At 43.6% G+C, this 27,435-nt stretch overlaps 2 protein-coding genes across 4 annotated transcripts in view; both read left to right on the top strand.

Moving 5' to 3' along the window:
* Positions 1-7,837: 7,837 nt before the first annotated feature.
* On the top strand, positions 7,838-26,563 carry LOC138363928 (uncharacterized). Of its 2 annotated transcripts, XM_069323386.1 has the most exons (4): positions 7,838-7,930; positions 20,617-20,846; positions 21,480-21,517; positions 24,444-26,563. In XM_069323386.1, the coding sequence occupies exons 2-4, from the start codon at positions 20,765-20,767 to the stop codon at positions 25,368-25,370; spliced, it is 1,047 nt and encodes a 348-aa protein (XP_069179487.1). In that variant the 5' UTR covers positions 7,838-7,930; positions 20,617-20,764; the 3' UTR covers positions 25,371-26,563. The 2 variants fall into 2 exon arrangements, with proteins under 2 accessions (XP_069179487.1, XP_069179488.1); XM_069323387.1 differs by lacking the exon at positions 21,480-21,517.
* The window catches only part of LOC138363929 (uncharacterized), a 317,396-nt gene continuing 297,987 nt past the window's right edge, over positions 8,027-27,435 (top strand). For both annotated transcript variants that reach the window (XM_069323389.1, XM_069323388.1), the window contains exon 1: positions 8,027-8,810. In XM_069323389.1, the coding sequence (XP_069179490.1) occupies positions 8,037-8,810 (774 nt within the window). In that variant the 5' untranslated portion in view covers positions 8,027-8,036. The remainder of the gene's footprint in view (positions 8,811-27,435) is intronic.

The following is a 27,435-nucleotide window of genomic DNA, read 5'->3' as shown; positions in this document are numbered from 1 at the left end:
GTTGATTAATTGAAAGTAAAACGCAATCTACTGGTGCGTTTTAAGGGGGTGGAACAGGGGCATGGGAGAGGGCGTGGTAGTGATGGGGGCATGGGAGAGGGCGTGGTAGTGATGGGGGCGTGGTAGTGATGGGGGCGTGGTAGTGATGGGGGCATGGGAGAGGGCGTGGTAGTGATGGCGGCATGGGAGAGGGCGTGGTAGTGATGGGGGCGTGGTAGTGATGGGGGCGTGGTAGTGATGGGGGCATGGGAGAGGGCGTGGTAGTGATGGGGGCATGGGAGAGGGCGTGGTAGTGATGGGGGCATGGGAGAGGGCGTGGTAGTGATGGGGGCGTGGTAGTGATGGGTTCGTGGTAGTGATGGGGGCGTGGTAGTGATGGGGGCGTGGTAGTGATAAGGGCGTGGTAGTGATGGGGGCGTGGTAGTGATGGGGGCGTGGTAGTGATGGGGGCGTGGTAGTGATGTGGGCGTGGTAGTGATGGGGGCATGGGAGAGGGCGTGGTAGTGATGGGGGCATGGTAGTGATGGGGGCGTGGTAGTGATGGGGGCGTGGGAGAGGGCGTGGTAGTGATGGGGGCATGGGAGAGGGCGTGGTAGTGATGGGGGCATGGGAGAGGGCGTGGTAGTGATGGGGGCATGGGAGAGGGCGTGGTAGTGATGGGGGCATGGGAGAGGGCGTGGTAGTGATGGGGGCGTGGTAGTGATGGGGGCGTGGTAGTGATGGGGGCGTGGTAGTGATGGGGGCGTGGTAGTGATGGGGGCGTGGTAGTGATGGGGGCGTGGTAGTGATGGGGGCGTGGTAGTGATGTGGGCGTGGTAGTGATGGGGGCATGGGAGAGGGCGTGGTAGTGATGGGGGCATGGTAGTGATGGGGGCGTGGTAGTGATGGGGGCGTGGGAGAGGGCGTGGTAGTGATGGGGGCATGGGAGAGGGCGTGGTAGTGATGGGGGCATGGGAGAGGGCGTGGTAGTGATGGGGGCATGGGAGAGGGCGTGGTAGTGATGGGGGCATGGGAGAGGGCGTGGTAGTGATGGGGGCATGGGAGAGGGCGTGGTAGTGATGGGGGCATGGGAGAGGGCGTGGTAGTGATGGGGGCATGGGAGAGGGCGTGGTAGTGATGGGGGCATGGGAGAGGGCGTGGTAGTGATGGGGGCGTGGGAGAGGGCGTGGTAGTGATGGGGGCGTGGGAGAGGGCGTGGTAGTGATGGGGGCATGGGAGAGGGCGTGGTAGTGATGGGGGCGTGGGAGAGGGCGTGGTAGTGATGGGGGCGTGGGAGAGGGCGTGGTAGTGATGGGGGCGTGGTAGTGATGGGGGCATGGTAGTGATGGGGGCGTGGTAGTGATGGGGGCATGGTAGTGATGGGGGCATGGGAGAGGGCGTGGTAGTGATGGGGGCATGGGAGAGGGCGTGGTAGTGATGGGGGCGTGGGAGAGGGCGTGGTAGTGATGGGGGCATGGGAGAGGGCGTGGTAGTGATGGGGGCATGGGAGAGGGCGTGGTAGTGATGGGGGCATGGGAGAGGGCGTGGTAGTGATGGGGGCATGGGAGAGGGCGTGGTAGTGATGGGGGCGTGGGAGAGGGCGTGGTAGTGATGGGGGCGTGGGAGAGGGCGTGGTAGTGATGGGGGCATGGAAGAGGGCGTGGTAGTGATGGGGGCATGGGAGAGGGCGTGGTAGTGATGGGGGCATGGGAGAGGGCGTAGTAGTGATGGGGGCATGGGAGAGGGCGTGGTAGTGATGGGGGCGTGGTACTGATGGGGGCGTGGTAGTGATGGGGGCGTGGTAGTGATGGGGGCATGGGAGAGGGCGTGGTAGTGATGGGGGCATGGGAGAGGGCGTGGTAGTGATGGGGGCATGGGAGAGGGCGTGGTAGTGATGGGGGCATGGGAGAGGGCGTGGTAGTGATGGGGGCATGGGAGAGGGCGTGGTAGTGATGGGGGCATGGGAGAGGGCGTGGTAGTGATGGGGGCGTGGTAGTGATGGGGGCGTGGTAGTGATGGGGGCGTGGTAGTGATGGGGGCGTGGTAGTGATGGGGGCATGGGAGAGGGCGTGGTAGTGATGGGGGCATGGGAGAGGGCGTGGTAGTGATGGGGGCATGGGAGAGGGCGTGGTAGTGATGGGGGCATGGGAGAGGGCGTGGTAGTGATGGGGGCATGGGAGAGGGCGTGGTAGTGATGGGGGCATGGGAGAGGGCGTGGTAGTGATGGGGGCATGGGAGAGGGCGTGGTAGTGATGGGGGCATGGGAGAGGGCGTGGTAGTGATGGGGGCATGGGAGAGGGCGTGGTAGTGATGGGGGCATGGGAGAGGGCGTGGTAGTGATGGGGGCATGGGAGAGGGCGTGGTAGTGATGGGGGCATGGGAGAGGGCGTGGTAGTGATGGGGGCATGGGAGAGGGCGTGGTAGTGATGGGGGCATGGGAGAGGGCGTGGTAGTGATGGGGGCATGGGAGAGGGCGTGGTAGTGATGGGGGCATGGGAGAGGGCGTGGTAGTGATGGGGGCATGGGAGAGGGCGTGGTAGTGATGGGGGCATGGGAGAGGGCGTGGTAGTGATGGGGGCATGGGAGAGGGCGTGGTAGTGATGGGGGCATGGGAGAGGGCGTGGTAGTGATGGGGGCATGGGAGAGGGCGTGGTAGTGATGGGGGCATGGGAGAGGGCGTGGTAGTGATGGGGGCATGGGAGAGGGCGTGGTAGTGATGGGGGCATGGGAGAGGGCGTGGTAGTGATGGGGGCATGGGAGAGGGCGTGGTAGTGATGGGGGCATGGGAGAGGGCGTGGTAGTGATGGGGGCATGGGAGAGGGCGTGGTAGTGATGGGGGCATGGGAGAGGGCGTGGTAGTGATGGGGGCATGGGAGAGGGCGTGGTAGTGATGGGGGCGTGGGAGAGGGCGTGGTAGTGATGGGGGCGTGGGAGAGGGCGTGGTAGTGATGGGGGCGTGGTAGTGATGGGGGCATGGTAGTGATGGGGGCGTGGTAGTGATGGGGGCATGGTAGTGATGGGGGCATGGGAGAGGGCGTGGTAGTGATGGGGGCATGGGAGAGGGCGTGGTAGTGATGGGGGCGTGGGAGAGGGCGTGGTAGTGATGGGGGCATGGGAGAGGGCGTGGTAGTGATGGGGGCATGGGAGAGGGCGTGGTAGTGATGGGGGCATGGGAGAGGGCGTGGTAGTGATGGGGGCATGGGAGAGGGCGTGGTAGTGATGGGGGCGTGGGAGAGGGCGTGGTAGTGATGGGGGCGTGGGAGAGGGCGTGGTAGTGATGGGGGCATGGAAGAGGGCGTGGTAGTGATGGGGGCATGGGAGAGGGCGTGGTAGTGATGGGGGCATGGGAGAGGGCGTAGTAGTGATGGGGGCATGGGAGAGGGCGTGGTAGTGATGGGGGCGTGGTACTGATGGGGGCGTGGTAGTGATGGGGGCGTGGTAGTGATGGGGGCATGGGAGAGGGCGTGGTAGTGATGGGGGCATGGGAGAGGGCGTGGTAGTGATGGGGGCATGGGAGAGGGCGTGGTAGTGATGGGGGCATGGGAGAGGGCGTGGTAGTGATGGGGGCATGGGAGAGGGCGTGGTAGTGATGGGGGCATGGGAGAGGGCGTGGTAGTGATGGGGGCGTGGTAGTGATGGGGGCGTGGTAGTGATGGGGGCGTGGTAGTGATGGGGGCGTGGTAGTGATGGGGGCATGGGAGAGGGCGTGGTAGTGATGGGGGCATGGGAGAGGGCGTGGTAGTGATGGGGGCATGGGAGAGGGCGTGGTAGTGATGGGGGCATGGGAGAGGGCGTGGTAGTGATGGGGGCATGGGAGAGGGCGTGGTAGTGATGGGGGCATGGGAGAGGGCGTGGTAGTGATGGGGGCATGGGAGAGGGCGTGGTAGTGATGGGGGCATGGGAGAGGGCGTGGTAGTGATGGGGGCATGGGAGAGGGCGTGGTAGTGATGGGGGCATGGGAGAGGGCGTGGTAGTGATGGGGGCATGGGAGAGGGCGTGGTAGTGATGGGGGCATGGGAGAGGGCGTGGTAGTGATGGGGGCATGGGAGAGGGCGTGGTAGTGATGGGGGCATGGGAGAGGGCGTGGTAGTGATGGGGGCATGGGAGAGGGCGTGGTAGTGATGGGGGCATGGGAGAGGGCGTGGTAGTGATGGGGGCATGGGAGAGGGCGTGGTAGTGATGGGGGCATGGGAGAGGGCGTGGTAGTGATGGGGGCATGGGAGAGGGCGTGGTAGTGATGGGGGCATGGGAGAGGGCGTGGTAGTGATGGGGGCATGGGAGAGGGCGTGGTAGTGATGGGGGCATGGGAGAGGGCGTGGTAGTGATGGGGGCATGGGAGAGGGCGTGGTAGTGATGGGGGCATGGGAGAGGGCGTGGTAGTGATGGGGGCATGGGAGAGGGCGTGGTAGTGATGGGGGCATGGGAGAGGGCGTGGTAGTGATGGGGGCATGGGAGAGGGCGTGGTAGTGATGGGGGCATGGGAGAGGGCGTGGTAGTGATGGGGGCATGGGAGAGGGCGTGGTAGTGATGGGGGCATGGGAGACGGCGTGGTAGTGATGGGGGCATGGGAGAGGGCGTGGTAGTGATGGGGGCATGGGAGAGGGCGTGGTAGTGATGGGGGCGTGGTAGTGATGGGGGCGTGGTAGTGATGTGGACGTGGTATTGATGTGGGCGTGGTAGTGATGTGGGCGTGGTAGTGATGGGGGCATGGTAGTGATGTGGGCGTGGTAGTGATGGGGGCGTGGTAGTGATGGGGGCGTGGTAGTGATGGGGGCGTGGTAGTGATGGGGGCATGGTAGTGATGGGGGCGTGGTAGTGATGTGGGCGTGGTAGTGATGGGGGCGTGGTAGTGATGGGGGCATGGTAGTGATGGAGGCGTGGTAGTGATGTGGGCGTGGTAGTGATGGGGGCGTGGTAGTGATGGGGGCGTAGTAGTGATGGGGGCGTGGTAGTGATGGGGGCATGGTAGTGATGGGGGCGTGGTAGTGATGTGGGCGTGGTAGTGATGTGGGCGTGGTAGTGATGGGGGCGTGGTAGTGATGGGGGCGTGGTAGTGATGGGGGCATGGTAGTGATGTGGGCGTGGTAGTGATGGGGGCGTGGTAGTGATGGGGGCGTGGTAGTGATGTGGGCGTGGTAGTGATGGGGGCATGGTAGTGATGTGGGCGTGGTAGTGATGTGGGCGTGGTAGTGATGGGGGCGTGGTAGTGATGGGGGCGTGGTAGTGATGGGGGCATGGTAGTGATGTGGGCGTGGTAGTGATGGGGGCGTGGTAGTGATGGGGGCGTGGTAGTGATGGGGGCGTGGTAGTGATGGGGGCATGGTAGTGATGTGGGCGTGGTAGTGATGGGGGCGTGGTAGTGATGGGGGCGTGATAGTGATGGGGGCGTGGTAGTGATGGGAGCATGGTAGTGATGTGGGCGTGGTAGTGATGGGGGCGTGGTAGTGATGGGGGCGTGATAGTGATGGGGGCGTGGTAGTGATGGGGGCATGGTAGTGATGTGGGCGTGGTAGTGATGTGGGCGTGGTAGTGATGGGGGCGTGATAGTGATGGGGGCGTGGTAGTGATGGGGGCATGGTAGTGATGGGGGCATGGTAGTGATGGGGGCGTGGTATGTGTACGAGGTGAGGAAGGCAAGGTATAATTATCAGTGGAGAAAGCATTGAACCATTACGACTATATAATACTTGGAAGGGATATGAGGATTATCCCTTATAGCACAATTATAACATTGGATTATCCCTTATAGCCCGTAGTATATATTTATATATTATTAATCCCCGTGCTACCTCTAGGGTGGCTTAATCTTTACAAATCTATAAGGATTAGTATTTAGTATAGGACGGAGGGAATTGCAAGACTTGACAGTCTTGCATGGACTGTACTAAGTATGCTTTTCGACCAGTTATATACGTGATGTACCTCGGACACAAGCATCATACAGGTTGTATAGGTACCGTATACAACCTGTATGATGGGTGTATACGGTACCACCAGTGGTAGGTCACACGGTGCAGTTCTGTAGCGGCCTGGCATTGATACTTCGACCTCCATGCAGTCATGCACTATACTTCATGAGAAGGGGAATGTGGTCAGGGTATTTGGTACTATCTACCCTCTGTAGTGCACACAGGAGACATCTCCCGTCACTCAGGGTGCAGTCGCGCCTCCACAGATCTCCAGTATCAGCTCTTGATACTGGTAATGGCTCAAAAGGGCCACCACTTACGGGCTAATCATGCCCGTGCCACCTCTTGGGTGACTTAATCTTTATCAATCAGTCTGTAGTGCAGTGATAGCCGCAGTTGCTTCATAACCGGAAAGTTTCGGGTTAAGTTCACGCGGCAGAACAGATCTATTGGATAAATTTCCTTTTACCTGATGTTTCTGTTCCTATATGGTGGTAGTAAATTGGCTCGGTACTTAGCTAATTTTTGTGAGTTGCATCCTGTGGAATCTTAGTTGTTAGACTCTTAGGGGCACCTCCGTCCTCTTGCATCCTGTGGAATCTTAGTTGTTAGACTCTTAGGGGCACCTCCGTCCTCTTGCATCCTGTGGAATCTTAGTTGTTAGACTCTTAGGGGCACCTCCGTCCTCTTGCATCCTGTGGAATCTTAGTTGTTAGACTCTTCGGGGCACCTCCGTCCTCTTGCATCCTGTGGAATCTTAGTTGTTAGACTCTTAGGGGCACCTCTATCCTCTTCCATCCTGCGGAATCTTAGTTGTTAGACTCTTAGAGGGGCCCTCCACGAGCCTAAGAGGCTTCCTGTCCTCGACCAGGGGGGGAAACCCATGATGTCGAGGACATCATGGGTTTCCCAGGCGGTGTGCGATCCCAGGCGGATAGGGGACGTTGAGTATGCATGCGCTGGGTTCTGGCCGACTGGAGCGTATAGCTAGCTACTTATCTCATGTCTCAGTGTTGGCTGTGTTCTACGACGCACTTCCACGCGTAAGTTACTTCCACGATTATATTTAAACAAGAGACTATTTTCTGTGTGTGAGAATATCATTGGCTTCGATGTGTACAGCTGTGGCTATCTACTCATTAATTATCGAGTGTGTGTGTGAAAAGTACTATAGTAGCTTATTATACAAAAATGATCAATGTAAGACTTTAAAACTTGGAATTCATCAGTTAAAAATACAAAATAATAGACAATGTTGGTCGATCCAGCAGCAACAACAACGCGATGATGAATGAGTGCCAAAATAATTATGACCTTCAAGATTATCTTATCGTAAACATTTTCTGAAACAATAGGATATTGTGGTGAATCACTAATCAATGATTGCTGCTTATATGAATGTTAATGTTTAAATTTTGACTTGAAGGGCAGCGTGGCACTCATCCTGGACGTTGATGAGTAAATTGCAGGTGCAACCGATGTGGTAAACATGCGCCGGTTATGAAAAGTATTTCTGTAGTATTGTTAGGGACCTTTGTCAAGACACGGGCTTCCTCTTCCCATAGAGGTAAATACCAGACCGTCATTATCTGTGGTGAGATCCGGGTCTTGAGAGTGCCAGGGTTATTATTATATATATATATATATATATATATATATATATATATATATATATATATATATATATATATATATATATATACATATATATATATATATATATATATATATATGTATATATATATATGTATATATATATATATATATATATATATATATATATATATATATATATATATATATATATATATATATATATATATATATATATATATATATATATATTATACAATTTTTAGCAACGTTAGTGTTAAATGACTTAAAATAAGGATAGAAATCCAAAAATATTAACTTTAGAGATGATACAGAAGGGTGTTTCTTGGTGACAGTGGGACGTGTTCACTTCGTGTGAGGGATTCGTGGCTGGGTGGTGAGCCTGTACTGTGTGAGCCAGTGATATGGATCCAACACTCCAACACAAGGTACGATTATGAGTGTACAGAAGGTATATTACCCGAGTGAAACATCTAAGTGTAATAGTATTGAACGTGACCACTAATATCAGCAGAGTCCTCTCAACCCTCTCCTATGAACATGCTAGCATCCCAGTATAATCAACTCAAGCGAGCTTCCGGTCCCTCACCGGAATTCACTAACTGGACCGAGAATCAGTGGTTCAAAAAGTTGTGCCTAGTCCTCGAGTCACAAAATACTATCATCTTGAGTCTTCTCAACGAGAATCTAGCGAACCGCGCTAATCTCCAACAACAACAACAAGAAATAACCCTCCTCCGCGAGGATATTAGAAACTACAAGGCTAGCCAAGACCAACTACAGCATGATTTGAATGATCTCCATGAGGAAAATAACCTTCGGAAAACTGATGAAGCCTTAAAACAGCAGGAGGAAGCTCTCAGCAAAATGACTGCATGTATCAGTACATTTTCAGCTCAACGTTCCGTCTCCCAGGAGGAACAAGACCAGCAAAAGCTGCTAGACTCTGTTATCGTGTCGTCCCAAGATATACCTGTGGAACATGAAGGTGAAAATTGTTTCGAAATAGCTCAGGATCTCTTAAAAAACAAATTGCAGCTCAGTCTAAACAAAACTGACGTTATTGCTGCCTACAGAGTAGGCAAAAAGAATCCATCAGGTCTAAATCAACGGAAAATTCGCCTGAAGCTGTCTTCCCAATTCACGAAATCCAATCTAGTCCGGACAGCTGCATCTAAACGGAAGGGACTATACATCAACGAGTGCTTGACCAGGAACAGACAGCAAATCCTCTACCGCCTGCGTCAAATCCGGCAGCAAAACCCAGATGCTATTCATCAGTGCTTCGTTAGAGATGGTCTGATAAAGGTGAGAAAAACCGCAGAGGGCAAAATGTTTACTATTACTAGAGAAGAAAACCTCAACACTTTCCTCTCCCAATGTGGTTTGTCTCACCTTATCTCTCCCAATGAATTAACTTAATTAACCCCCTGTCATCTAGTGGGGCTAGGTATCCTAAGTCTCCTTGGTTCATTTTCTGACTTAATTTTTAACTTACTCTTACCTAGTCGTTTACCGAAATTATTTAATTGAGTTATTAAGCAGTTCTTCAGGTCTTTTTAATTATACAGTCATTACTGAACTATCTATAGTTATTAATCATTAGCTTAAATTTGCCTATGTTTATTATTCAACTTTTCTTTGATTTCATTTATTACCTAGGTTGCCTAGCCTTGCCATGCTCCCTTACTCCATTGTACCCCTGGCTTTGCCTGCATCTCAAATTGCAAATTGTTACTTACAGTGTACCTGTGAGTACTCGTAAGCAATCTACCTCATTTTTGCTCAATTTTTTTTTTTTTTTTTTTGTATTGCTTAGTCTTGCTTATATTTTTTGTTTTGTATTTCCATATCTTGTGTTTTGTATAGTCCATGTTTACATGTTTTTTTTTCTTTAATCTCATTAATTGCCTAGGTTGCCTAGCCTAGCCATACTCCCTTACTCCATTGTACCCCTGTAAGCCCCTTTTGTGTTTGTTTTGTACAGTATTGTGTATATATTTTTCCCTATTTTATAGCTTATTTCTACTTATTTCTGATTCTACATTCAGCTTTTTTTATGCAGTCAAGTATAGACCCAGAACTTAATCTATTATCCACTATCTATGACAATAATCACTTTAATGATCTAAATTGCAGATATTTTGCAGCACATGATGTAAACAATGTATTAACTCATAATCACAATATCTCTGTAATCAATTTGAACGTTAGATCCCTAGGTAAACACTTCGATGATGTTAGTGCCTTGATTGAAACTATTGGCAACAAATTCTCTTTTATTATACTTACTGAAACATGGTTGAAAGAGGATACTACTCAACTCTTTAACATGCCTAACTACTCAGCAATCCACAACTGTCGTCAACTTCAGAGAGGTGGTGGCACTGCTCTTTACTACCACCAAGAACTATCATGCTTAAAAGAAATTAGAACTAGAGACTGCTATGGGGAGTATATCTTCGCCAGCTTCAGAGTCAAGGGTGCCGAGTCTGTCCTGTCTGTGGGTGCAGTCTATAGAATTCCCAACACTGATGTGTCTGTATTCAACTCAAACCTTAGAAATCTAATACTTGATAACAGACTGAACAAAAACCACCTAATTATCGCAGGGGACTTTAATATTGACCTCTGCGAACCAGAACACCCTACTGCTGTTAGCTTCCTCAACTGTATGAATTCCTGCCTCCTCATACCCTTAATCACTAGACTTACTAGAATCACTGATAGCACTGCCACGACTCTAGATCACATCTGGACCAACATAACCTCTCCGCTTACTTCAGGTATAATCACCGATAGCACTACAGACCACTACCCCACATTTCTCTTAACTAACATTAGCAAACCACCTCTAGAAACAAGGGAGTTAAGCTTTAGGCTGCACAATGAAACTGCTATAAACAATTTTATAACTGCTGCTGATAATGTCAACTGGGAGTCCGAGTTAGGTAACATAGGGGACATCAACCTAGCAGTGCAATCTTTTCTACAAACAACTCTTAGCCTTTATAACACCCACTGTCCTAGGCTTACTAAACAAGTCACAAGCAAAAGGCTTAACAATCCTTGGCTTACAAAGGGAATACTGAAATCCATTAACAAAAAACACGACCTTGAGAAGAAGTATAGGTTAGGAATTGTCTCCAAAGAATTCTCAAAGAATTACTCATTATTGCTATCTAAGATAATTAGACGAGCCAAAACTAAATACTACGAAGATAAATTTACTCAAATAAAGAGCAACATTAAACAAACTTGGAGCACAATTTCACAAATATTGGGATCAAAGAAATCTTTAAATAACAAACCGACTCTCCTGTCTAATAACGATGGTCAGCTTTCAGCCTCTGATTCTGCTATTGAGTTCAATAGGTTCTTCTCTTCCATTGGTTCATCCCTTGCAAATGATATTCCATCTTCCAGTACTGACATTAAGGACTATCTTACAGGTAACTATCCACAGTCTCTGTACCTAAAGCCTATTAACTCCACTGACGTCAATGAGATAATCCTTTCCCTTAAAACCAAGTCTGGTGCCCTTGAGGAGATACCAACTTTAATTTACAAAAAAGCCTCCAGATCTTTAGCCCCTGCTATTGCTTTGCTCTTCAACAAGTCACTTGAACTCCAAACCTTTCCCGATATTCTAAAAAAAGCGAGAGTAACGCCTGTCCACAAATGTGGTGACCCCACAGATGTTAACAACTACAGACCTATATCAATCCTGCCAAACTTGTCAAAAATTTTTGAAAAACTTATATACAAGCAGCTTTACTCATATCTAGCCAAACTCAATATACTTAGCCCTTGCCAATATGGCTTCAGACCCAAAAAAAGCACTAACGATGCACTTATTAGTATGCTTAACTCGATTTATACAGCTCTTGATAAAAAGGAGTTCCCGGTTGGGTTATTTGTGGACCTGCGTAAAGCTTTTGATACTGTCAACCACCATAACCTTCTTCTTAAATTACATCATTATGGAGTCAGAGGACACTCCCTACAATACCTCGAGTCCTACCTTACTGACAGGCTCCAATATGTTTCTGTGAATAATACAATTTCTCCCACCCTACCCATCAACATTGGTGTTCCTCAGGGCAGCATACTTGGCCCTCTCCTCTTTCTCATCTACATTAATGACCTTCCAAATGCCTCCCAACACCTCAAACCAATTCTATTTGCTGACGACACAACCTTCATTTACTCCAGTCCTGACCCTCTTGCTCTAAATGCCACAGTAAATACTGAGCTAAATAAAGTCCATCTTTGGCTAACTGCCAACAAACTCACCCTTAACATTGACAAAACCTTCTATATTCTGTTTGGCAATAAATCCTCTAGTCTTATAAATCTCAAAATAAACAATACCCAAATTTGTAACAAATTAGATGGCAAATTCCTTGGCATTCTCATTGACCACAAGCTGAATTTCCAGGGACACATTCTAAATATATCAAAAAAAGTCTCTAAAACTGTGGGCATTCTTTCTAAGATCAGATATTATGTACCACGCCCTGCCCTGGTGACTCTCTATTACTCCCTTATCTATCCTTATCTCAACTATGGTATTTGTGCTTGGGGTTCTACTACCCAAAATCACTTACGTCCTCTAATTACCCAACACAAAGCCGCTATTAGAACAATATCCAACTCTGGCCCCAGACATCACTCGGTACCCCTACTCAAATCTCTTAATATGTTAGATATTAAGTCACTGCACATTCTCTCATGTGTATTATACATATATAAAACGCTAAACCATAATGCCAATCCTGATCTTAAAAGCTTCATAGAAGGTTGTAACAGAACCCATGAGCACCACACCAGAAATAAATACAGTTTTGATATTCCTAGAGTACGTCTTAATCAAACTAGAAATGCTCTGCAAATCAAGGGGCCCAGAATGTGGAATGACCTTCCCAACCATGTTAAAGACTGTACCTCTCTCAACCAGTTTAAGCTAAAAACTCAACACTACCTAATAAATTCCCTGTAATCTACCTCACTCCTTTAATCAACACTGTTTGTCAACCTATTGTATTTGTGCTGCTTTTTCAGTCATGTTCCCCCTTTTTTTTTTTTTATCTTTATTTGTATTTGTTCTCAACACCTTTTAATCTTTATGCTCAGTTAGTATTAAGTTCTAGATATTAATGTTTTTCTTGCCCGAAACGCATTGCGTAATAGTGGCTTTAGGCATTGTATGTACTAGCTCTATCTATATATCAATCCATTAATGTAACATCACTTGTATGTATATACCTTACCTGAATAAACATCTGAATCTGAATCTGAATATCACCAGTCAATATTCGGTGACGGAGTTTATTCATACGCCAGTCCTGCTTTGTGACGTATAGGAAGCTCGTATTGCCAGATATCTGACTCATTATAAAAATGATTTAAGGTTAAGGAAATGTATCTGCCTTAGAGAACAAAATTGTATTGGAAAAGTCAATACTTTAAATGTTTTCCCGCTTTATTATTAGTATAGGAACCCATGCATACCGCTTATTGCTTATAGTGACGTCACACCGCTCACCAATTTGTTTTCGTGCTGCTATCTAGATGATAGCATTTTTTTTTTATATTAACACGCTTAGGTATACACAGCAATGTGTTGCTACCCTCTTCTATATGAAAGATTACACAGTGTAGATAAAAAACTAGCTATAAGTTCATCTATGCTTAGCTGTATACGGCATCTAGACTGCGCAACGCCCCATAATTTAAGCCAGCTGTATAAAAAAAAATAACTACCAGTGTACCAGCGGTCCGTAGAATTACCCAAATCCACCCAAATACTCCCAAAGGATTTGGGTAAATTTGGGTAGATTTGGGTAATTCACCAGACCCGTGTACCAGTATTGACGTAGCGAGCACCCAATGGGTATATATAACATTTTTAGAACTGTGCTACTTGGAACTTTTTGCTCAGAGTAGCTGAATCTAAAACATCAACATTATGTACAGTATATAAAGTACTGTATTGATAATGTATAATAATGCATGGGTCATGGGGGCTATCATGTCATGGTTGTTATATTGAACTCAAATTTAACAACAATATACCTAGTAATAATAACCCTCAAATTATGCTATAATGTACCTGTTGATAATCCTCAAATTTTACTATAATGTACTTATCACTTTTCTTTAAATTTTCTTTCAAATTACCTGTTTGGCATTTTTAAATTTTGCTACAAATTACCTATTTAATATTATCTTTGCCCGAAATGCTATGCGTGTTAGTGGCTTTACAAGAATATAAAGACATCAATATATAAAATATATATGTATATATTACATACACACACACACACACACACACACACACACACACACACACACACACACACATATATATATATATATATATATATATATATATATATATATATATATATATATATATATATATATATATATATATATATATATATATATATAAGCATAGCCACTAACATACATAGCATTTTGGGCAGGTCCTTAATCTAACATATCAGGCAAGATGAAAAACTACATTGCAGCATATTATTATATCAATATATAACTACAATATAACTTGACAGAGGTTGATTACACTGGTGATGATATATGTCTCAAGCACTAATATTGGGGAAGAGGGTAGTAATATACAGTGTGAGTTTGAAGCACACCTTCCAGCATGACTAGCTGGAAGGAGTGAACAAGTTTGCAGTCTCCGTGGTGTAGTGGTAAGACACTCGCCTGGCGTTCCGCGAGCGCTATGTCATGGGTTCGTATCCTGGCCGGGGAGGATTTAATGGGCGCAAATCCTTAACTGTAGCCTCTGTTTAACGCAACAGTAAAATGTGTACTTGGATGAAAAAACGCTTCTTCGCGGCTGGGGATCGTATTCCAGGGACCGTAGGATTAAGGACTTGCTCGAAACGCTACGCGTACTAGTTGTGGGAACCGACCTGTGAGATTTATATTTATTTAATTTATATGAATTTATATTTACGTTAATTTATATACTTCGATAGCAATTTGTATAATGATAAGTGGACTGTATTTCTGCAATAATCTCATAATCTCACAAATCGATCCTCTACACATTAGGGGGGTTTATATTTATATGTATGCAGCCAATCAAACTACAGAAATAACTACATACATTGAAGAGGTTCCTTATCTTATAGTACAGCAGGTTAGTCCACCAGGTATAACTAGGGTGTAGACACCAAATTATCCTCTTTGAGGTAGCTTCCATATCACCCAGTAACTGGTGCACAAATCTTGCATCCTCGTCTTGACCTGTCAAAAGTGCGCTAGCTGTGAAGCCAGATACCTATATATGACAAGTATATCAGAGAAAACAGTACATGGAACATGAAGACCTGGCTTAATTACCTTTAGTTTGAGGCTTCCACGTGATCTAACCGGGTCACCCTAAATCCTGACATTAATGGCCATAAATGAATGATAAACGGGTTTCGGATAGACACTTAACTTGAATTTGTAGACAGCGTGTTGACAAATGGTACACCTTTGGTTTCCATAACACTACGTCCAAGTAAATTTAACAGGAGCCGAATTTGCTCCCGTGTGAGCCTCTGGTCTCGTATAACAACAATGGCTGCCCTCCTTCCTCCACTCTGACGCCTGGCTTACATTGTCCAGATGTCCAAAGGTGATAGAAGGGTCACATTTACTCTACTTTAATATTGATAATTAAGTTAATTTATATAAGATGTTTTTATGATGGTAAAGTCCAAAGACTAATGTATTTAAGAATAATTCCCACCATAATAGGTGGTGATTTATAATAGTATGTGGTGATGATATCCCGTTTTCTTTAGACGGTAATTCCACTACAAGTTACGTTTTCTATGGGTAACTTGTTTATGCAACACAGCTATTATCTGTATGATTATTAAATGGTGTCGGATTTTCCGACATAATTCCCCAGGGGCTGCTCACGGGTCGAAGTCCTAATTAGAACAGACGAACACCGATACTCCTCCATCGAATTATTACATTAATTTGATGTTAGTAGTTAGTAATCACACATTTGTGTGTCTGTTCGTACAGGACGGATGTCCCGTACTAGAGTTGCAGGGGTTAGAAGTCTAATGCGATTTCATTTCCCTGTCAACTCTTGAAAGGCTAATATTCAAGCCTTATTACATATTATTTAACCCAGAAGACTGGATGTGATCAAGTATTACAGTCAAGTATGATTCAGGGACTGCAGTGAGATCAGTGACATTAGATATAACTTGAAGTTTCTTCAGGTAACTGGTCACTGATATATAAACACTGAGGCCCATGGAATACATCTTGATTAAATAATAAATGTATCAAATCAGTCATCAGATTTATTGGGGTTTAATTTAGTTAATTGATTCAGAAGATTGAATAGCTCATCATTAAAGTAAAGTATGGTTCTGAGACTGCAGTGGGTACAGTGACATTGGTCGCAGTGACTTGTAGCTGTTTTAGGCTACTGTTCACTGATTTGCCACTGAGGCCTCATGAACTCATCTTCAGCTTTAAATGATGATACTAACATCAACCTCTGTTACTATAGTCAGCTGTAATCTCCTTAGTATAATGCTACTGGAGAAATATAATCAGCTGACAAATTTAGATTTCTACTGGTATTGTTTATCTGCAGCCATAGGTCTCCTCAGGCATGATACTGGGCCTGAGAGTAATTTACCTCCTGCAGAGTTTAACATGGTTATACCCTGATATTTAGTAGGGCTACCGATGAATCGATGGCAATAGTCTGTCCCTACAAGGAGACCGAAGTCGTTGAGGTGATCAGACTTAATATTATCTGCCAATTTTATTCCTCTATTTCTCAGGAATTTGGCTGTTGCTCGCAGACCTTGAACTTGTAGGTCTACTGGTATTTTGTCCACCACAATGGCTTGTACTCGACAGACGTACCTGCCTAAGCGTACTGATGGTTGTACCACCTGGTAGACTTGAGGTCCTGCATCTGTTACAAACCCTGAGATGTTGAATGACATCTGGGCTACAGGCCTTAATTGTAGTTCATCTGCCAGCTTTTTAGTGATATATGTTCTCTGGGATCCTTGGTCAAACAACCCACGGGTATGGACCTTGGCCCTCTTATTCAGGATGGTAATTTGGGCAGTAGGCAAAGTCGTATTACCTTTAGACTTTGCCGATTGGACACTCTTTGTTGGTTGCACCTTGCAGTACTGTACTGTGGTGGGAATGCTATCTTCCACCTTGGGGTTTGGAGACGTTGTTTTGGTGTCTCTGCACAATGCTGCATGGTGCTGACCTTTGTTACACCTATTACAGGTGTGTAATTGGGTATCACAATCCTTGATGTTATGTTTCCTGAGGCACCTCGTGCAATGTTGCAAATCTTTGAGTCGCTCAACACGGGCGTCACTATCAGGAAAATTAGAGCAGTGGTACATTGAATGTTTCTCATTGCAGAACAAACATGTTCCATAGCTTCCAGTACCCTTTGGTGTCACGTTCTTGGGTGACACAGTAACTATAGGCTTGGAGGGTCCCACTGCATATACGCCCACACTGCCTCTGCTCCACTTTGGTGTTGAATTATATTGTCTAGATTGATTTGGAGTACCTTTGGTACTCTGTGGTTTACTATTATTGGTTTCTGAGGGTTTACTTGGTGGTTTTAATTTGTCATGTGTTCGTAATTGATGAACTACTGACTTTAAACCTTCAGATATTTCATTCATGGATAAGATGCTTTTATTGTAATGAGCACTTATTTGTCTCAATATGTCCCTAGGTATTTTCTCCTGGACAATTATTTTCAAGACCCACTCAGCCCCGTTTGTATCTGCTGTCAGGCTGAGGGCATTGATCAATGATTCTACCTCCAGCTTGAAGACTTGGAGTGAATCAGCTGAAGCCTCCGGTGGGGGTAAATGCAACAGCTCATGAACTAAATGTGATGTTCTTACTTCTGGATCAGCATAATTATCTTTGAGGAGTTTTACTGCCAGATCATAGCCGTCATTAGTTAATCTCAGATGGGATACTACTGTTTTAGCCTCACCTGATAATTGACCTTGCAAATAAGAGAATTTACTACTCTTTGGTAAAGATTGTTTTGAGTCTACAAGGTCAACGAATTTGTTCCAAAATTCGTCCCAATCTTCCTCATCTTTTCCTGAGAAAGTGGGTAAATTAATTGGAGGGAGTCGAGCTTCTGCTTGACTCGTATTAGATGCAACTGTTGTTGTTGTTGCTGTTGCCTTGTTCTGGGCAATTAATTTGACATAAGGCTGTAACGTGGCCTGAGTGTGATCTTCATAATTCGCAAGATCAACCATAATGTCGTCTATTTCTGTTTCTAATAAATTGGTGTTGGCCAGTTCAGCCACATATGTTGCTATTTGACATTTGATTTGCTCAAATTTACCTGCAGCTGCTTGATAATAGCTTTCCAGGTCAGCATAATCAACTTGAGATTGTTGTGACAAATCTTCACATTTCTTGATCTGTCTTGTTAAGTGGCCTTTAAGACCTGCAAGGGTTCTTTTCATTCTCCCTGCATTATCCATACTGGCTAGTTGGTGAAGCCTTGTGGGGCTTGTACTTGGGCTGCTCATAATACTGAACAAGCTCTAATGGTAGCCTAGGGTAAATTCTGAACTCACTAGGCAATAATCCTACCTCTACTAGAGATTAGCACTTAAAATTAATACACATTATATATATACAATCATACACACTAATGATTTGAGTGATAAACCAGTGTCACTGGAAGTACCTTTAGGTTAGCTCTTCTATATCACCCTAGGATGGTAGAGACACTAATTAATCACTCAAAGGTGTAATGATCATAAGTAAATTATTATATATACAACTCAATTCGAGTTGATAAAAATTACACCCAAAATAGGGTCTGGACCATTCATTAATGGTGTTAGGTTGTTCAATATAGTACAACTGACTATTGTAATAATGGGACTAGGATGAACAATAATAGTTCAACTAGTCATATCCTACCCTGTTGTGGGTTGGCAATTAGTAAATATTATACTGTGATCACTAGTGCAATATATATTAAATGATTCTCTATTTTGGAGAAATAATATACACAATTATTGATAATAGCCTCTTAATTAGCCTCTATGAAACTTCTAATATTATCTAGAAGTATTAAATATTATTAGTGACCTCGCGAAATAAAGTCCACAAAATTCGTAGATAATCTCTCGCGAAATGTAACACCATGAAATCCGTGAACAATCTCGCGAAGACACAGTCACTAATTTGGCTGGATTCTATATTAGCGCTGTCATTTCACGAAATAACACGCCACCAAATTTCTGTGGGTGTGCATGAAACCGCTGACTAAGGCTGAACTGGGCTGAGGGAGGCTCCTGAGCTCCCACGAGGCTTCGCCTCTGTCTTGACTGGCTTTGTTTAAATAACACTGCACTAGTATATTTAATGAATCCACTGGTTAACTGGTTCATCCGGTACTAAGATGACCAAATGTGGGTTCATAGGACCGAATAATCCGGTTCGAAGGACCAAATAATGTGGGAACCGACCTGTGAGATTTATATTTATTTAATTTATATGAATTTATATTTACGTTAATTTATATACTTCGATAGCAATTTGTATAATGATAAGTGGACTGTATTTCTGCAATAATCTCATAATCTCACAAATCGATCCTCTACACATTAGGGGGGTTTATATTTATATGTATGCAGCCAATCAAACTACAGAAATAACTACATACATTGAAGAGGTTCCTTATCTTATAGTACAGCAGGTTAGTCCACCAGGTATAACTAGGGTGTAGACACCAAATTATCCTCTTTGAGGTAGCTTCCATATCACCCAGTAACTGGTGCACAAATCTTGCATCCTCGTCTTGACCTGTCAAAAGTGCGCTAGCTGTGAAGCCAGATACCTATATATGACAAGTATATCAGAGAAAACAGTACATGGAACATGAAGACCTGGCTTAATTACCTTTAGTTTGAGGCTTCCACGTGATCTAACCGGGTCACCCTAAATCCTGACATTAATGGCCATAAATGAATGATAAACGGGTTTCGGATAGACACTTAACTTGAATTTGTAGACAGCGTGTTGACAAATGGTACACCTTTGGTTTCCATAACACTACGTCCAAGTAAATTTAACAGGAGCCGAATTTGCTCCCGTGTGAGCCTCTGGTCTCGTATAACAACAATGGCTGCCCTCCTTCCTCCACTCTGACGCCTGGCTTACATTGTCCAGATGTCCAAAGGTGATAGAAGGGTCACATTTACTCTACTTTAATATTGATAATTAAGTTAATTTATATAAGATGTTTTTATGATGGTAAAGTCCAAAGACTAATGTATTTAAGAATAATTCCCACCATAATAGGTGGTGATTTATAATAGTATGTGGTGATGATATCCCGTTTTCTTTAGACGGTAATTCCACTACAAGTTACGTTTTCTATGGGTAACTTGTTTATGCAACACAGCTATTATCTGTATGATTATTAAATGGTGTCGGATTTTCCGACACTAGTGGCTGTACAAGAATGTAACAACTCTTGTATATATCTCAAAAAAAAAAAAAAAAAAGTTACATTAGTACATTATGCTATGGTAGTTTAGACTAAGAAGCAGGGCTGCTTATTGTTTATTTTTATCTAGGAACATTTTTAATTTTAACATTTTATTTTAATCTAGACTGTATTAGTTGTATATTAAGTATAAGTTAGTCACATCATCAAGTTAGGTTGCCATTGTTCAAGTTAGACATCATAATGTCACGATGACTGTTCTAATAAATAAAGCCCTACACACTCACCATTACAGAGACTGCACAGACAGGCATCAAACTACCTTTTATTGAGAAAGGTACAGAAATGGTAAAGCTATCTGAAAATTACCCTAATCATTTTTAAGTGGTTGTCATTTATTTATTTTTAAGAGTTAATAATGTGCATCCCTATCCTTAATTAAAGGCTTACTATCTTGGTAGTGTATATATTATTAGTATTGTTATTATAAATTATAAAAGTGTTAATTTTCTGTAACTCATAAAACACGTTTTGCATGCATTTTGTTATCTATTCATTAACATTCTAATCCCATTTCAGGCAGGGACAAGCAGAACAGTAATTATGGCACCAGGCATTGGTGGCACAGATAGACAATGCTCTAAAGTTTCCCGTAGAACATCTTGGCATCTGGGGCCCAACCAGAAGCCAGACACGTCATAGAAAAGAACCTGAAATTGTCACCATCATGCCACCAGGAACTCAAGCTTACCAACCTACTATCATCACTCCAGGGCTGGCACAACGGCAACATGATACAGCTCCACAAGGTACGAAAGAAAGGCTTATTAATATAAATTTGCAGTCCCTGTGGTGCAGTGTCTTTATTTTTTATATAGCCACCCACAAGTACTAGTGACAGCAATAAATAATATGTATACTGTATTTTTTAAAAAAATTATTAAGAACATAATATAGTGGTTAATTAGCAGTTCCCGTGGCGCAGTGGTAAGACATTCGCCTGGGGCTTCGCGAGCGCTTTGGTCTGGGTTCACATCCTGGCCGGGGAGGATTGACTGGGCGCCAATCCTTAAATGTAGCCTCTGTTCACCCAGCAGTGAATGGATACCAGGTTGTTAAACGATTTAGCGGGTTGTATTCCAGGGAAAAATTAAGATTAAGAAAATGTTAGGTATCCATAACTGTATTACTGTTTTGTAGATGAACTTAAAAGTTTCCCAAATATATTTAAATACTGTATACTATACTTTATTTAAACAATTTATTTTCCTAAATTTCCTAAATTGTATTTAAAAATACAATATACATATTATTATTATTACTGTCACTAGTACTTGTGGGTGGCTACATTAAAATAAAGACATTGTTTATGTGTTAATAATATTTAACATATGCTTATCTATATTTCTGAGCTTTAGTAACTGTTGTGGTGTATGTTTCAGACTGTGATGCAAAGACCAATAAAAGTTTCACAAAAAAGGTGAGTCTTCAGATTATGCTTTTTATACGGTCTTCGTTGTTGTTGTTTGCTGCATATGTATGGCTACATACTCTCATATCTTCTCTGATAATTTAAAATGTAAGAATAAAGAGAACTGCAGGTGGTCTATTGGCCCATACAAGGCATCTATTTCCACCCTACTCTTTCATATATACTGTGTGTTCAACCTATGTTTGATCCTTAACTGTATGCCTCTGTTCACCCAGCAGTGAATGAGTACCTGGTAAACAATTTGGCGGGTCATATTCCAGGGAAAATTAAGATTAAGGACCTGCCTGAAATGCTATACATGCTAAGGGCTTTACAAGAATGGAAGAACTCTTGTATAGTATCGAAAAAATTTATTAAAAAAAAATCCTAAAAAAAATGGCTTCACTAAAAAATGGTTCACAGACTTTCTGGATGCCTTCCTGGTGACAGTGATAATAATAGTCCCCTGCTCTCTGTTCGTCTGTGAAGGGAAGGCCGGGTTCTGGCTCTGGTCCCCAGTGGGCCAACATAACTTTAAGCGCAGTCTACAGGATTTCTAACACTGATGTAGAAATCTTAAAAACTTAATAATAAGGAACAAGCTTAATAAAAATCAACTAATATTAACTGGAGATTTCAATATTGACCTATGCCAGCCTGATAACCCACTTATTGGCAGCTTCCTCAACTGTATGAACACTCTATGCTTTTGCCCTTGATTACCAAAGCCATGAGAATAACTGAAACATCTGCCCTTAAACTAAATCCTGTAACTCTTTCGAGATACCAACCCTAATCTATAACAAAAGCCTCAATGTTTTAGCTCCTGCAACAGAGTTCCTCGACAATAAATCACTGGAGATCTGAGCCTTCCCAAATTCTCTTAAAATGGCTAAAGTCATTTCAGTCCATAAAAGTGGAGATCTCGTTGAAATCGACAATTTAAACCAATTTCAGTCCTTCCCACCCTGTCCAAAAATCCTTGAGAAACTCGTATACTGTACAAACAGCTGTATTCTTTTCTCGATAAGCACAGTATTCTAACCAATTCTAACAGTTTCTAACCAATTCTAACAGTTTCTAACCAATTCACAGTTCTAACCAATATGGCTTCAGGCCCCATAAAAGCACCAATGATGCTCTTATAAATATTTTCAACTCAATACATGCAGCTCATGACAAAAATGAGTACCTCGTAGGTCTGTTTGTTGACCTATGTAAGGCTTTTGACACCGTTAACCACAATAACCTTCTCAAACTCAACACTATAGAGTCAGAGGTCCATAGAGGTTCCTCTAGTACATGCAATCGTACCTTAGTGGCAGGCAGCAGTAGGTTTCAGTGAGCGAGGTTACTCCTCCCACTCTTCCAATTAATATTGGTATTCCACAGGGTAGTATACTTGGTCCACTCCTCTCTCTCTCATATCAATGATCTTCCAAATACCATTCAATATTTTAAGCCAATTGTATTTGCTGATGATACAACCTTCATTTTCTCACATGCTACCCCACTTATTCTAAATGACAAGGTGAATACTGAACTGTGTCAACCACAAGTCCATCTGTGGTTGACTGCTAACAAACTTACCCTTAACATTGACAAGATTTCTTACATTTTGTTTGGTAACAAGTCCAACAATCAAATTGATATAAGAATTAATAATACCCAAACTGCAAGCAGAGTACAGTAGATGGGAAGTTCCTTGATGTTCACATTGACAACAAACTAAATTTCCATTGCCATATACAAAATATTTCCAAAAAGGTTTCTAGAACAGTATTCACTCACTATCCACTGTAGGCATTCTCCAAAGTCAGATAGAGTACTTTCTTCCTCGCCATGCCCTAGTTACTCTATTATTAACTCATTTATCCAAATTCTATGGTATCTGGTATATTTTACTTCATATAAATGGATGGAGCTAACCAGGATGTAGTAACATAGCCACCAAAGGTTCCACCAGAAACCTGGTTCGGTAACAGGGTTATCAATTTGTGGAACTAATTACCGCGCAATATAATAGAAGTAGGATTCCTTAATTGTTTCAAATGTGGGTTAGACATATATATGAATGAGATTGGGTGGATATAAATAGGAACTGCCTTGTATGGGCCAATAAGCCTTCTGAAGTCACCTTCATTCTTATGTTCTTATGATCTACAAAGAGGCATTTCATTACATTCAGTGCTTGTTTCTGCCTTTGTAACCTAAAGTTGTTTTTCTGGGGGGAGCCCCGTCGGCTCCCCGGAGCTTTACCGGCTGATATGCTAATGTCAGACTTTGGCATCAGTCATGTGTATGGAGTTCTAGGGCCTACCGGGGACCACGGCCAGAACCTGGCCCCCTCAGAGAGGCAAGGGGAGCAATGGCCTATAGAAACCCCCGTGTGGTTGGAAGCATTCTATGTCTGCCATCGACCGGGTCAAGCATCCAGAAAGGTAAGCATTCCAAAACAAACACCTATTCTGGTGAAAATTGCTACCTAAAGCCGAACTAGTGGATAGAACTCTTCAACAGAAAACAAGGAAACTGGTATGACGTCATACGTCACCGCGCCGCTGTCTGCGCAGCTCCCCCCTCCCCGGGAGGGGGAAGGGGGAGCCCCAGACCTCCCACGCCGGCTATCCACCCATCAGTTCTGAGGCTGGATGTCAAAACACTCGAAAAACCGCCGACCAGAGGGAGGGAGGGTTGCCGGGGAGCCTCCGGGTCTCACCCAGAAAATGGCGTTTCATTACATTCAATGCTGGGTTTTTTTTTGTATAATTTTGCTTGTACAATACAGAGATTTTGATGCATATCTCTCACATATAGCAAGTATTCACTGTACTTTCAATGAGCTCTAGAAAGATGTCCAATAATTTATTTACTGTAGCTGTGATTTTACAATTCGTTATATAAAAAAACGTAATGTAAGGTTATTATGTTACAGGGCCCGTCTACAAGCTGGGGCGATCAGCTACTAAAAAAGCATCCAGGGAAGGGTGGCAACACAATTCTCTGGCGTCCTGGCAGTGGAAGACATGTTAGTGAGGGATCCAACCCCTACAAACCTTTTACCCACATTATCCGGACACTCCACCTTGAAGATGCCATTGAGGTTTGCAATACACGCAGGATAGAACCTAAGCATGTTATTACCTTCAGCTCTATTGATTCTCGTGTCCTGTCCCCATCTCACCCCTATGCCAACATTAAGGTTCTTTGGTTTAGTACAAGTCCTACTGATGAAGATAAAGATGCACCAGATTGGTATGGCAATGTTGAATTTGCTGTGGATGCTAAAATTTTGCTGACTCAGTGGAAATACTTTTTCTTGGTAGAGATGATGACAACGCCAACACACACAACTTCACGTATTCTTGTAACCAATTCTGACTACTCTGATGTACTGCCAAAATATAACCCAAACTGTACTGGAGGACCATGGCAAATCACTCCAGAGGGCCAGTTTGCACTTACCAAATGCTCACGCTATAAGTTCAAAGGTACCAACATTCATGACCACATCCTTGAGTTCATGCTTGAAGCAAGTCCGAAAAATGAGAAGAAAATTATTAACAAATGTCGGATATCCTTCAAGAATCATGAGGAAGCAAAAGATATGAAAGTCCGTCATGTGTGTAATAGGTATCAACGTGCAGGCTTGCCTTGCCCAACACCACTTTCTCGTTTGACTGCAGCATTTTATTTTTTCATAAAAATGCAGGAAAGTAGTATGTGTTGCTGGAGCAATCGCACACCTAAACTTTCTGAAAGTGCAGAGCAGGATCTCAAGTTGTTCCTAGAGGAACAGAAAAAGCAAATGTTTCTAAATTCACTACCATCGCAGTTGGTAAGTCAGATTCAAATATCTTAGATATTTTTGAAAGTTAATAACTTTTGAAACTGTGTAATACATTAGTATCAGGACTGAACTGCATTATGTTGAAGTATTAAACAAATGTATACTTATGAATGTGGACTAGGAATAAGTGGATTATTAACAAAATTTATCAGTTTTTAAATTAATTTAGTCGAATCCGATACAAAAATGTTACACAGTATCTATGTCTGACACTATTCTGAGAACACCCTCAAGGGGTGCAGCCGATGAGTCACAATAACGTGGCTAAAGTATGTTGACCAGACCACACACTAGAAGGTGAAGAGACGACGACATTTCGGTCCGTCCTGGACCATTCTCGAGTCGATTGTGAGAATGGTCCAGGACAAACCGAAACGTCGTCGTCTCTTCACCTTCTAGTGTGTGGTCTGGTCAACCCTCAAGGGGTTGGTCAGAATAAAAAAAAATAATGCTCTTTCCAAGCAGACATGTGGAAGTACTGTATGCCATCATGAACATATCCTACATATGTTCATCCACTATCCACTTCCTAGAGGCTGGTTGTCTACTAGTTATGATTATTATTATATCTATATTATGTTATAGAATCATAATAATTATGATTAATATTCTAATCTTACACATCCGAGATCAGGCCTTCTTTCCATCATACAGTGTCACTTGTCTTACTCTACTGACACACATCACATCACTCCCTTTCACCACTGCTATCCCACCATTTTCCATACGTTAGTTTAGTTCATTTATTATGCACCCCATACCCATCTTAGTAGTAGTGGAAAGGGTTACAGAGGCACATAATGGGCTCAGGGACTGAACCCCACAATTCATTTAGCTAAGCAAGTTACAATCTTGATGAGCTAGTTACAAAATTCCATACGTTCATTTATTTATTATGGCACTTAACATACTTAAAGCACATTACTTCACGATTTACAAACTATATTTCCAAACTGTCCTTTTTCCCCTTGCACATAACCGAGCTTTTAAAGTTTTACAAAAATGGTGTCGATTAAATGGTAAATTATACAAAATATTAACAATACATTTTTTTTTTAACTGATAGTTTAATAATAATTTGAATAATTATGTAAATGAGTTCCCATTCGGCATGTACAAAGCTCTTTCTTGGACTTTTATTCATACAGTATACACACTGTACTTGTAATAATAAAATCACACACACATACACACACAAAAAAAAATAGTAGTTATTTGTATATTTTGGGAGCAGGTTCTCTCTAATACACATGTCATTAAACCCAACAGCATTGTAACTATTGTTAATTTTCTTATGGAAATTTTTCAGTGTATGCAAATACCTTCTACCATCTGGAGGGTGAAGAAACACTACATCACTTAATCTTTCCATTTTATTGTTTGACATTTCGTCAGCAATGTGACATCTTTAGGAATAAACTATGTTCAACAGAGATATACTGAGCTTACAAGGAGAAATCTAGACATATACAAGTGTGAGCACACCTCACACTACGATTTATCTAATCATCTTAATCGAAGGGAGCGCCGAAGGATAGGGCAAGGGGATTAATACCTGACTAGGCAATAATTTACAAATAATTCATTGTGTTGGGGGACAGGAAGCCAGAGTGTATTCACACACATTAGGCTTTTATTAAGGTCTTCCCCCTTTCCCCCCAAGGCTGACCCCACAACAAGCTGACTAACTTCAAAGTACCTACGTACTGCTAGGTGAACAGCAGCATTAGGTGAAAGGAAATGTCCCACCATTTCTGTCCCCCGGGATTTGAACCCAGAATTCTCAATTGTGTATCAAGAGCGAACCCGACTGTACTACTGGGACCCTTCATTATTTATATTTAAATAATATAGATACATACATATACTGTTTTTGAAAATAACCCACAATTCTGGAAACACAATGAAACATCAATTGATTTAACAAACATGCTTTGGAGGAACATCTGCCATGTACAACGAGGCCACACTGATAATAAATGCCATATTTCACAAACATTTTGTGGTCTTATTTATGTCAATAAGTTTCTTATAATTCTTCTGCATAAATTTTAGCTACATATTGTACCGATAGTTA

The sequence above is a fragment of the Procambarus clarkii genome, chromosome 12, assembly GCF_040958095.1.
Source record: "Procambarus clarkii isolate CNS0578487 chromosome 12, FALCON_Pclarkii_2.0, whole genome shotgun sequence".
NCBI classification, from domain to species: Eukaryota; Metazoa; Arthropoda; class Malacostraca; order Decapoda; family Cambaridae; genus Procambarus; species Procambarus clarkii.
The sequence above is the reverse complement of the archived record's forward strand: the minus strand, read 5'-3'. Positions and strand labels throughout refer to the sequence as shown.

What these genes read in the sequence shown, in the direction of transcription:
- LOC138363928 (XM_069323386.1), top strand. Translation starts at nt 20,765, where the DNA reads ATGCCACCAGGAACTCAAGCTTACCAACCTACTATCATCACTCCAGGG. An exon ending in ACATGATACAGCTCCACAAG is followed by an intron (nt 20,847 to 21,479) that starts GTACGAAAGAAA and finishes TGTATGTTTCAG; the next exon opens with ACTGTGATGCAAAGACCAAT. An exon ending in ATAAAAGTTTCACAAAAAAG is followed by an intron (nt 21,518 to 24,443) that starts GTGAGTCTTCAG and finishes ATTATGTTACAG; the next exon opens with GGCCCGTCTACAAGCTGGGG.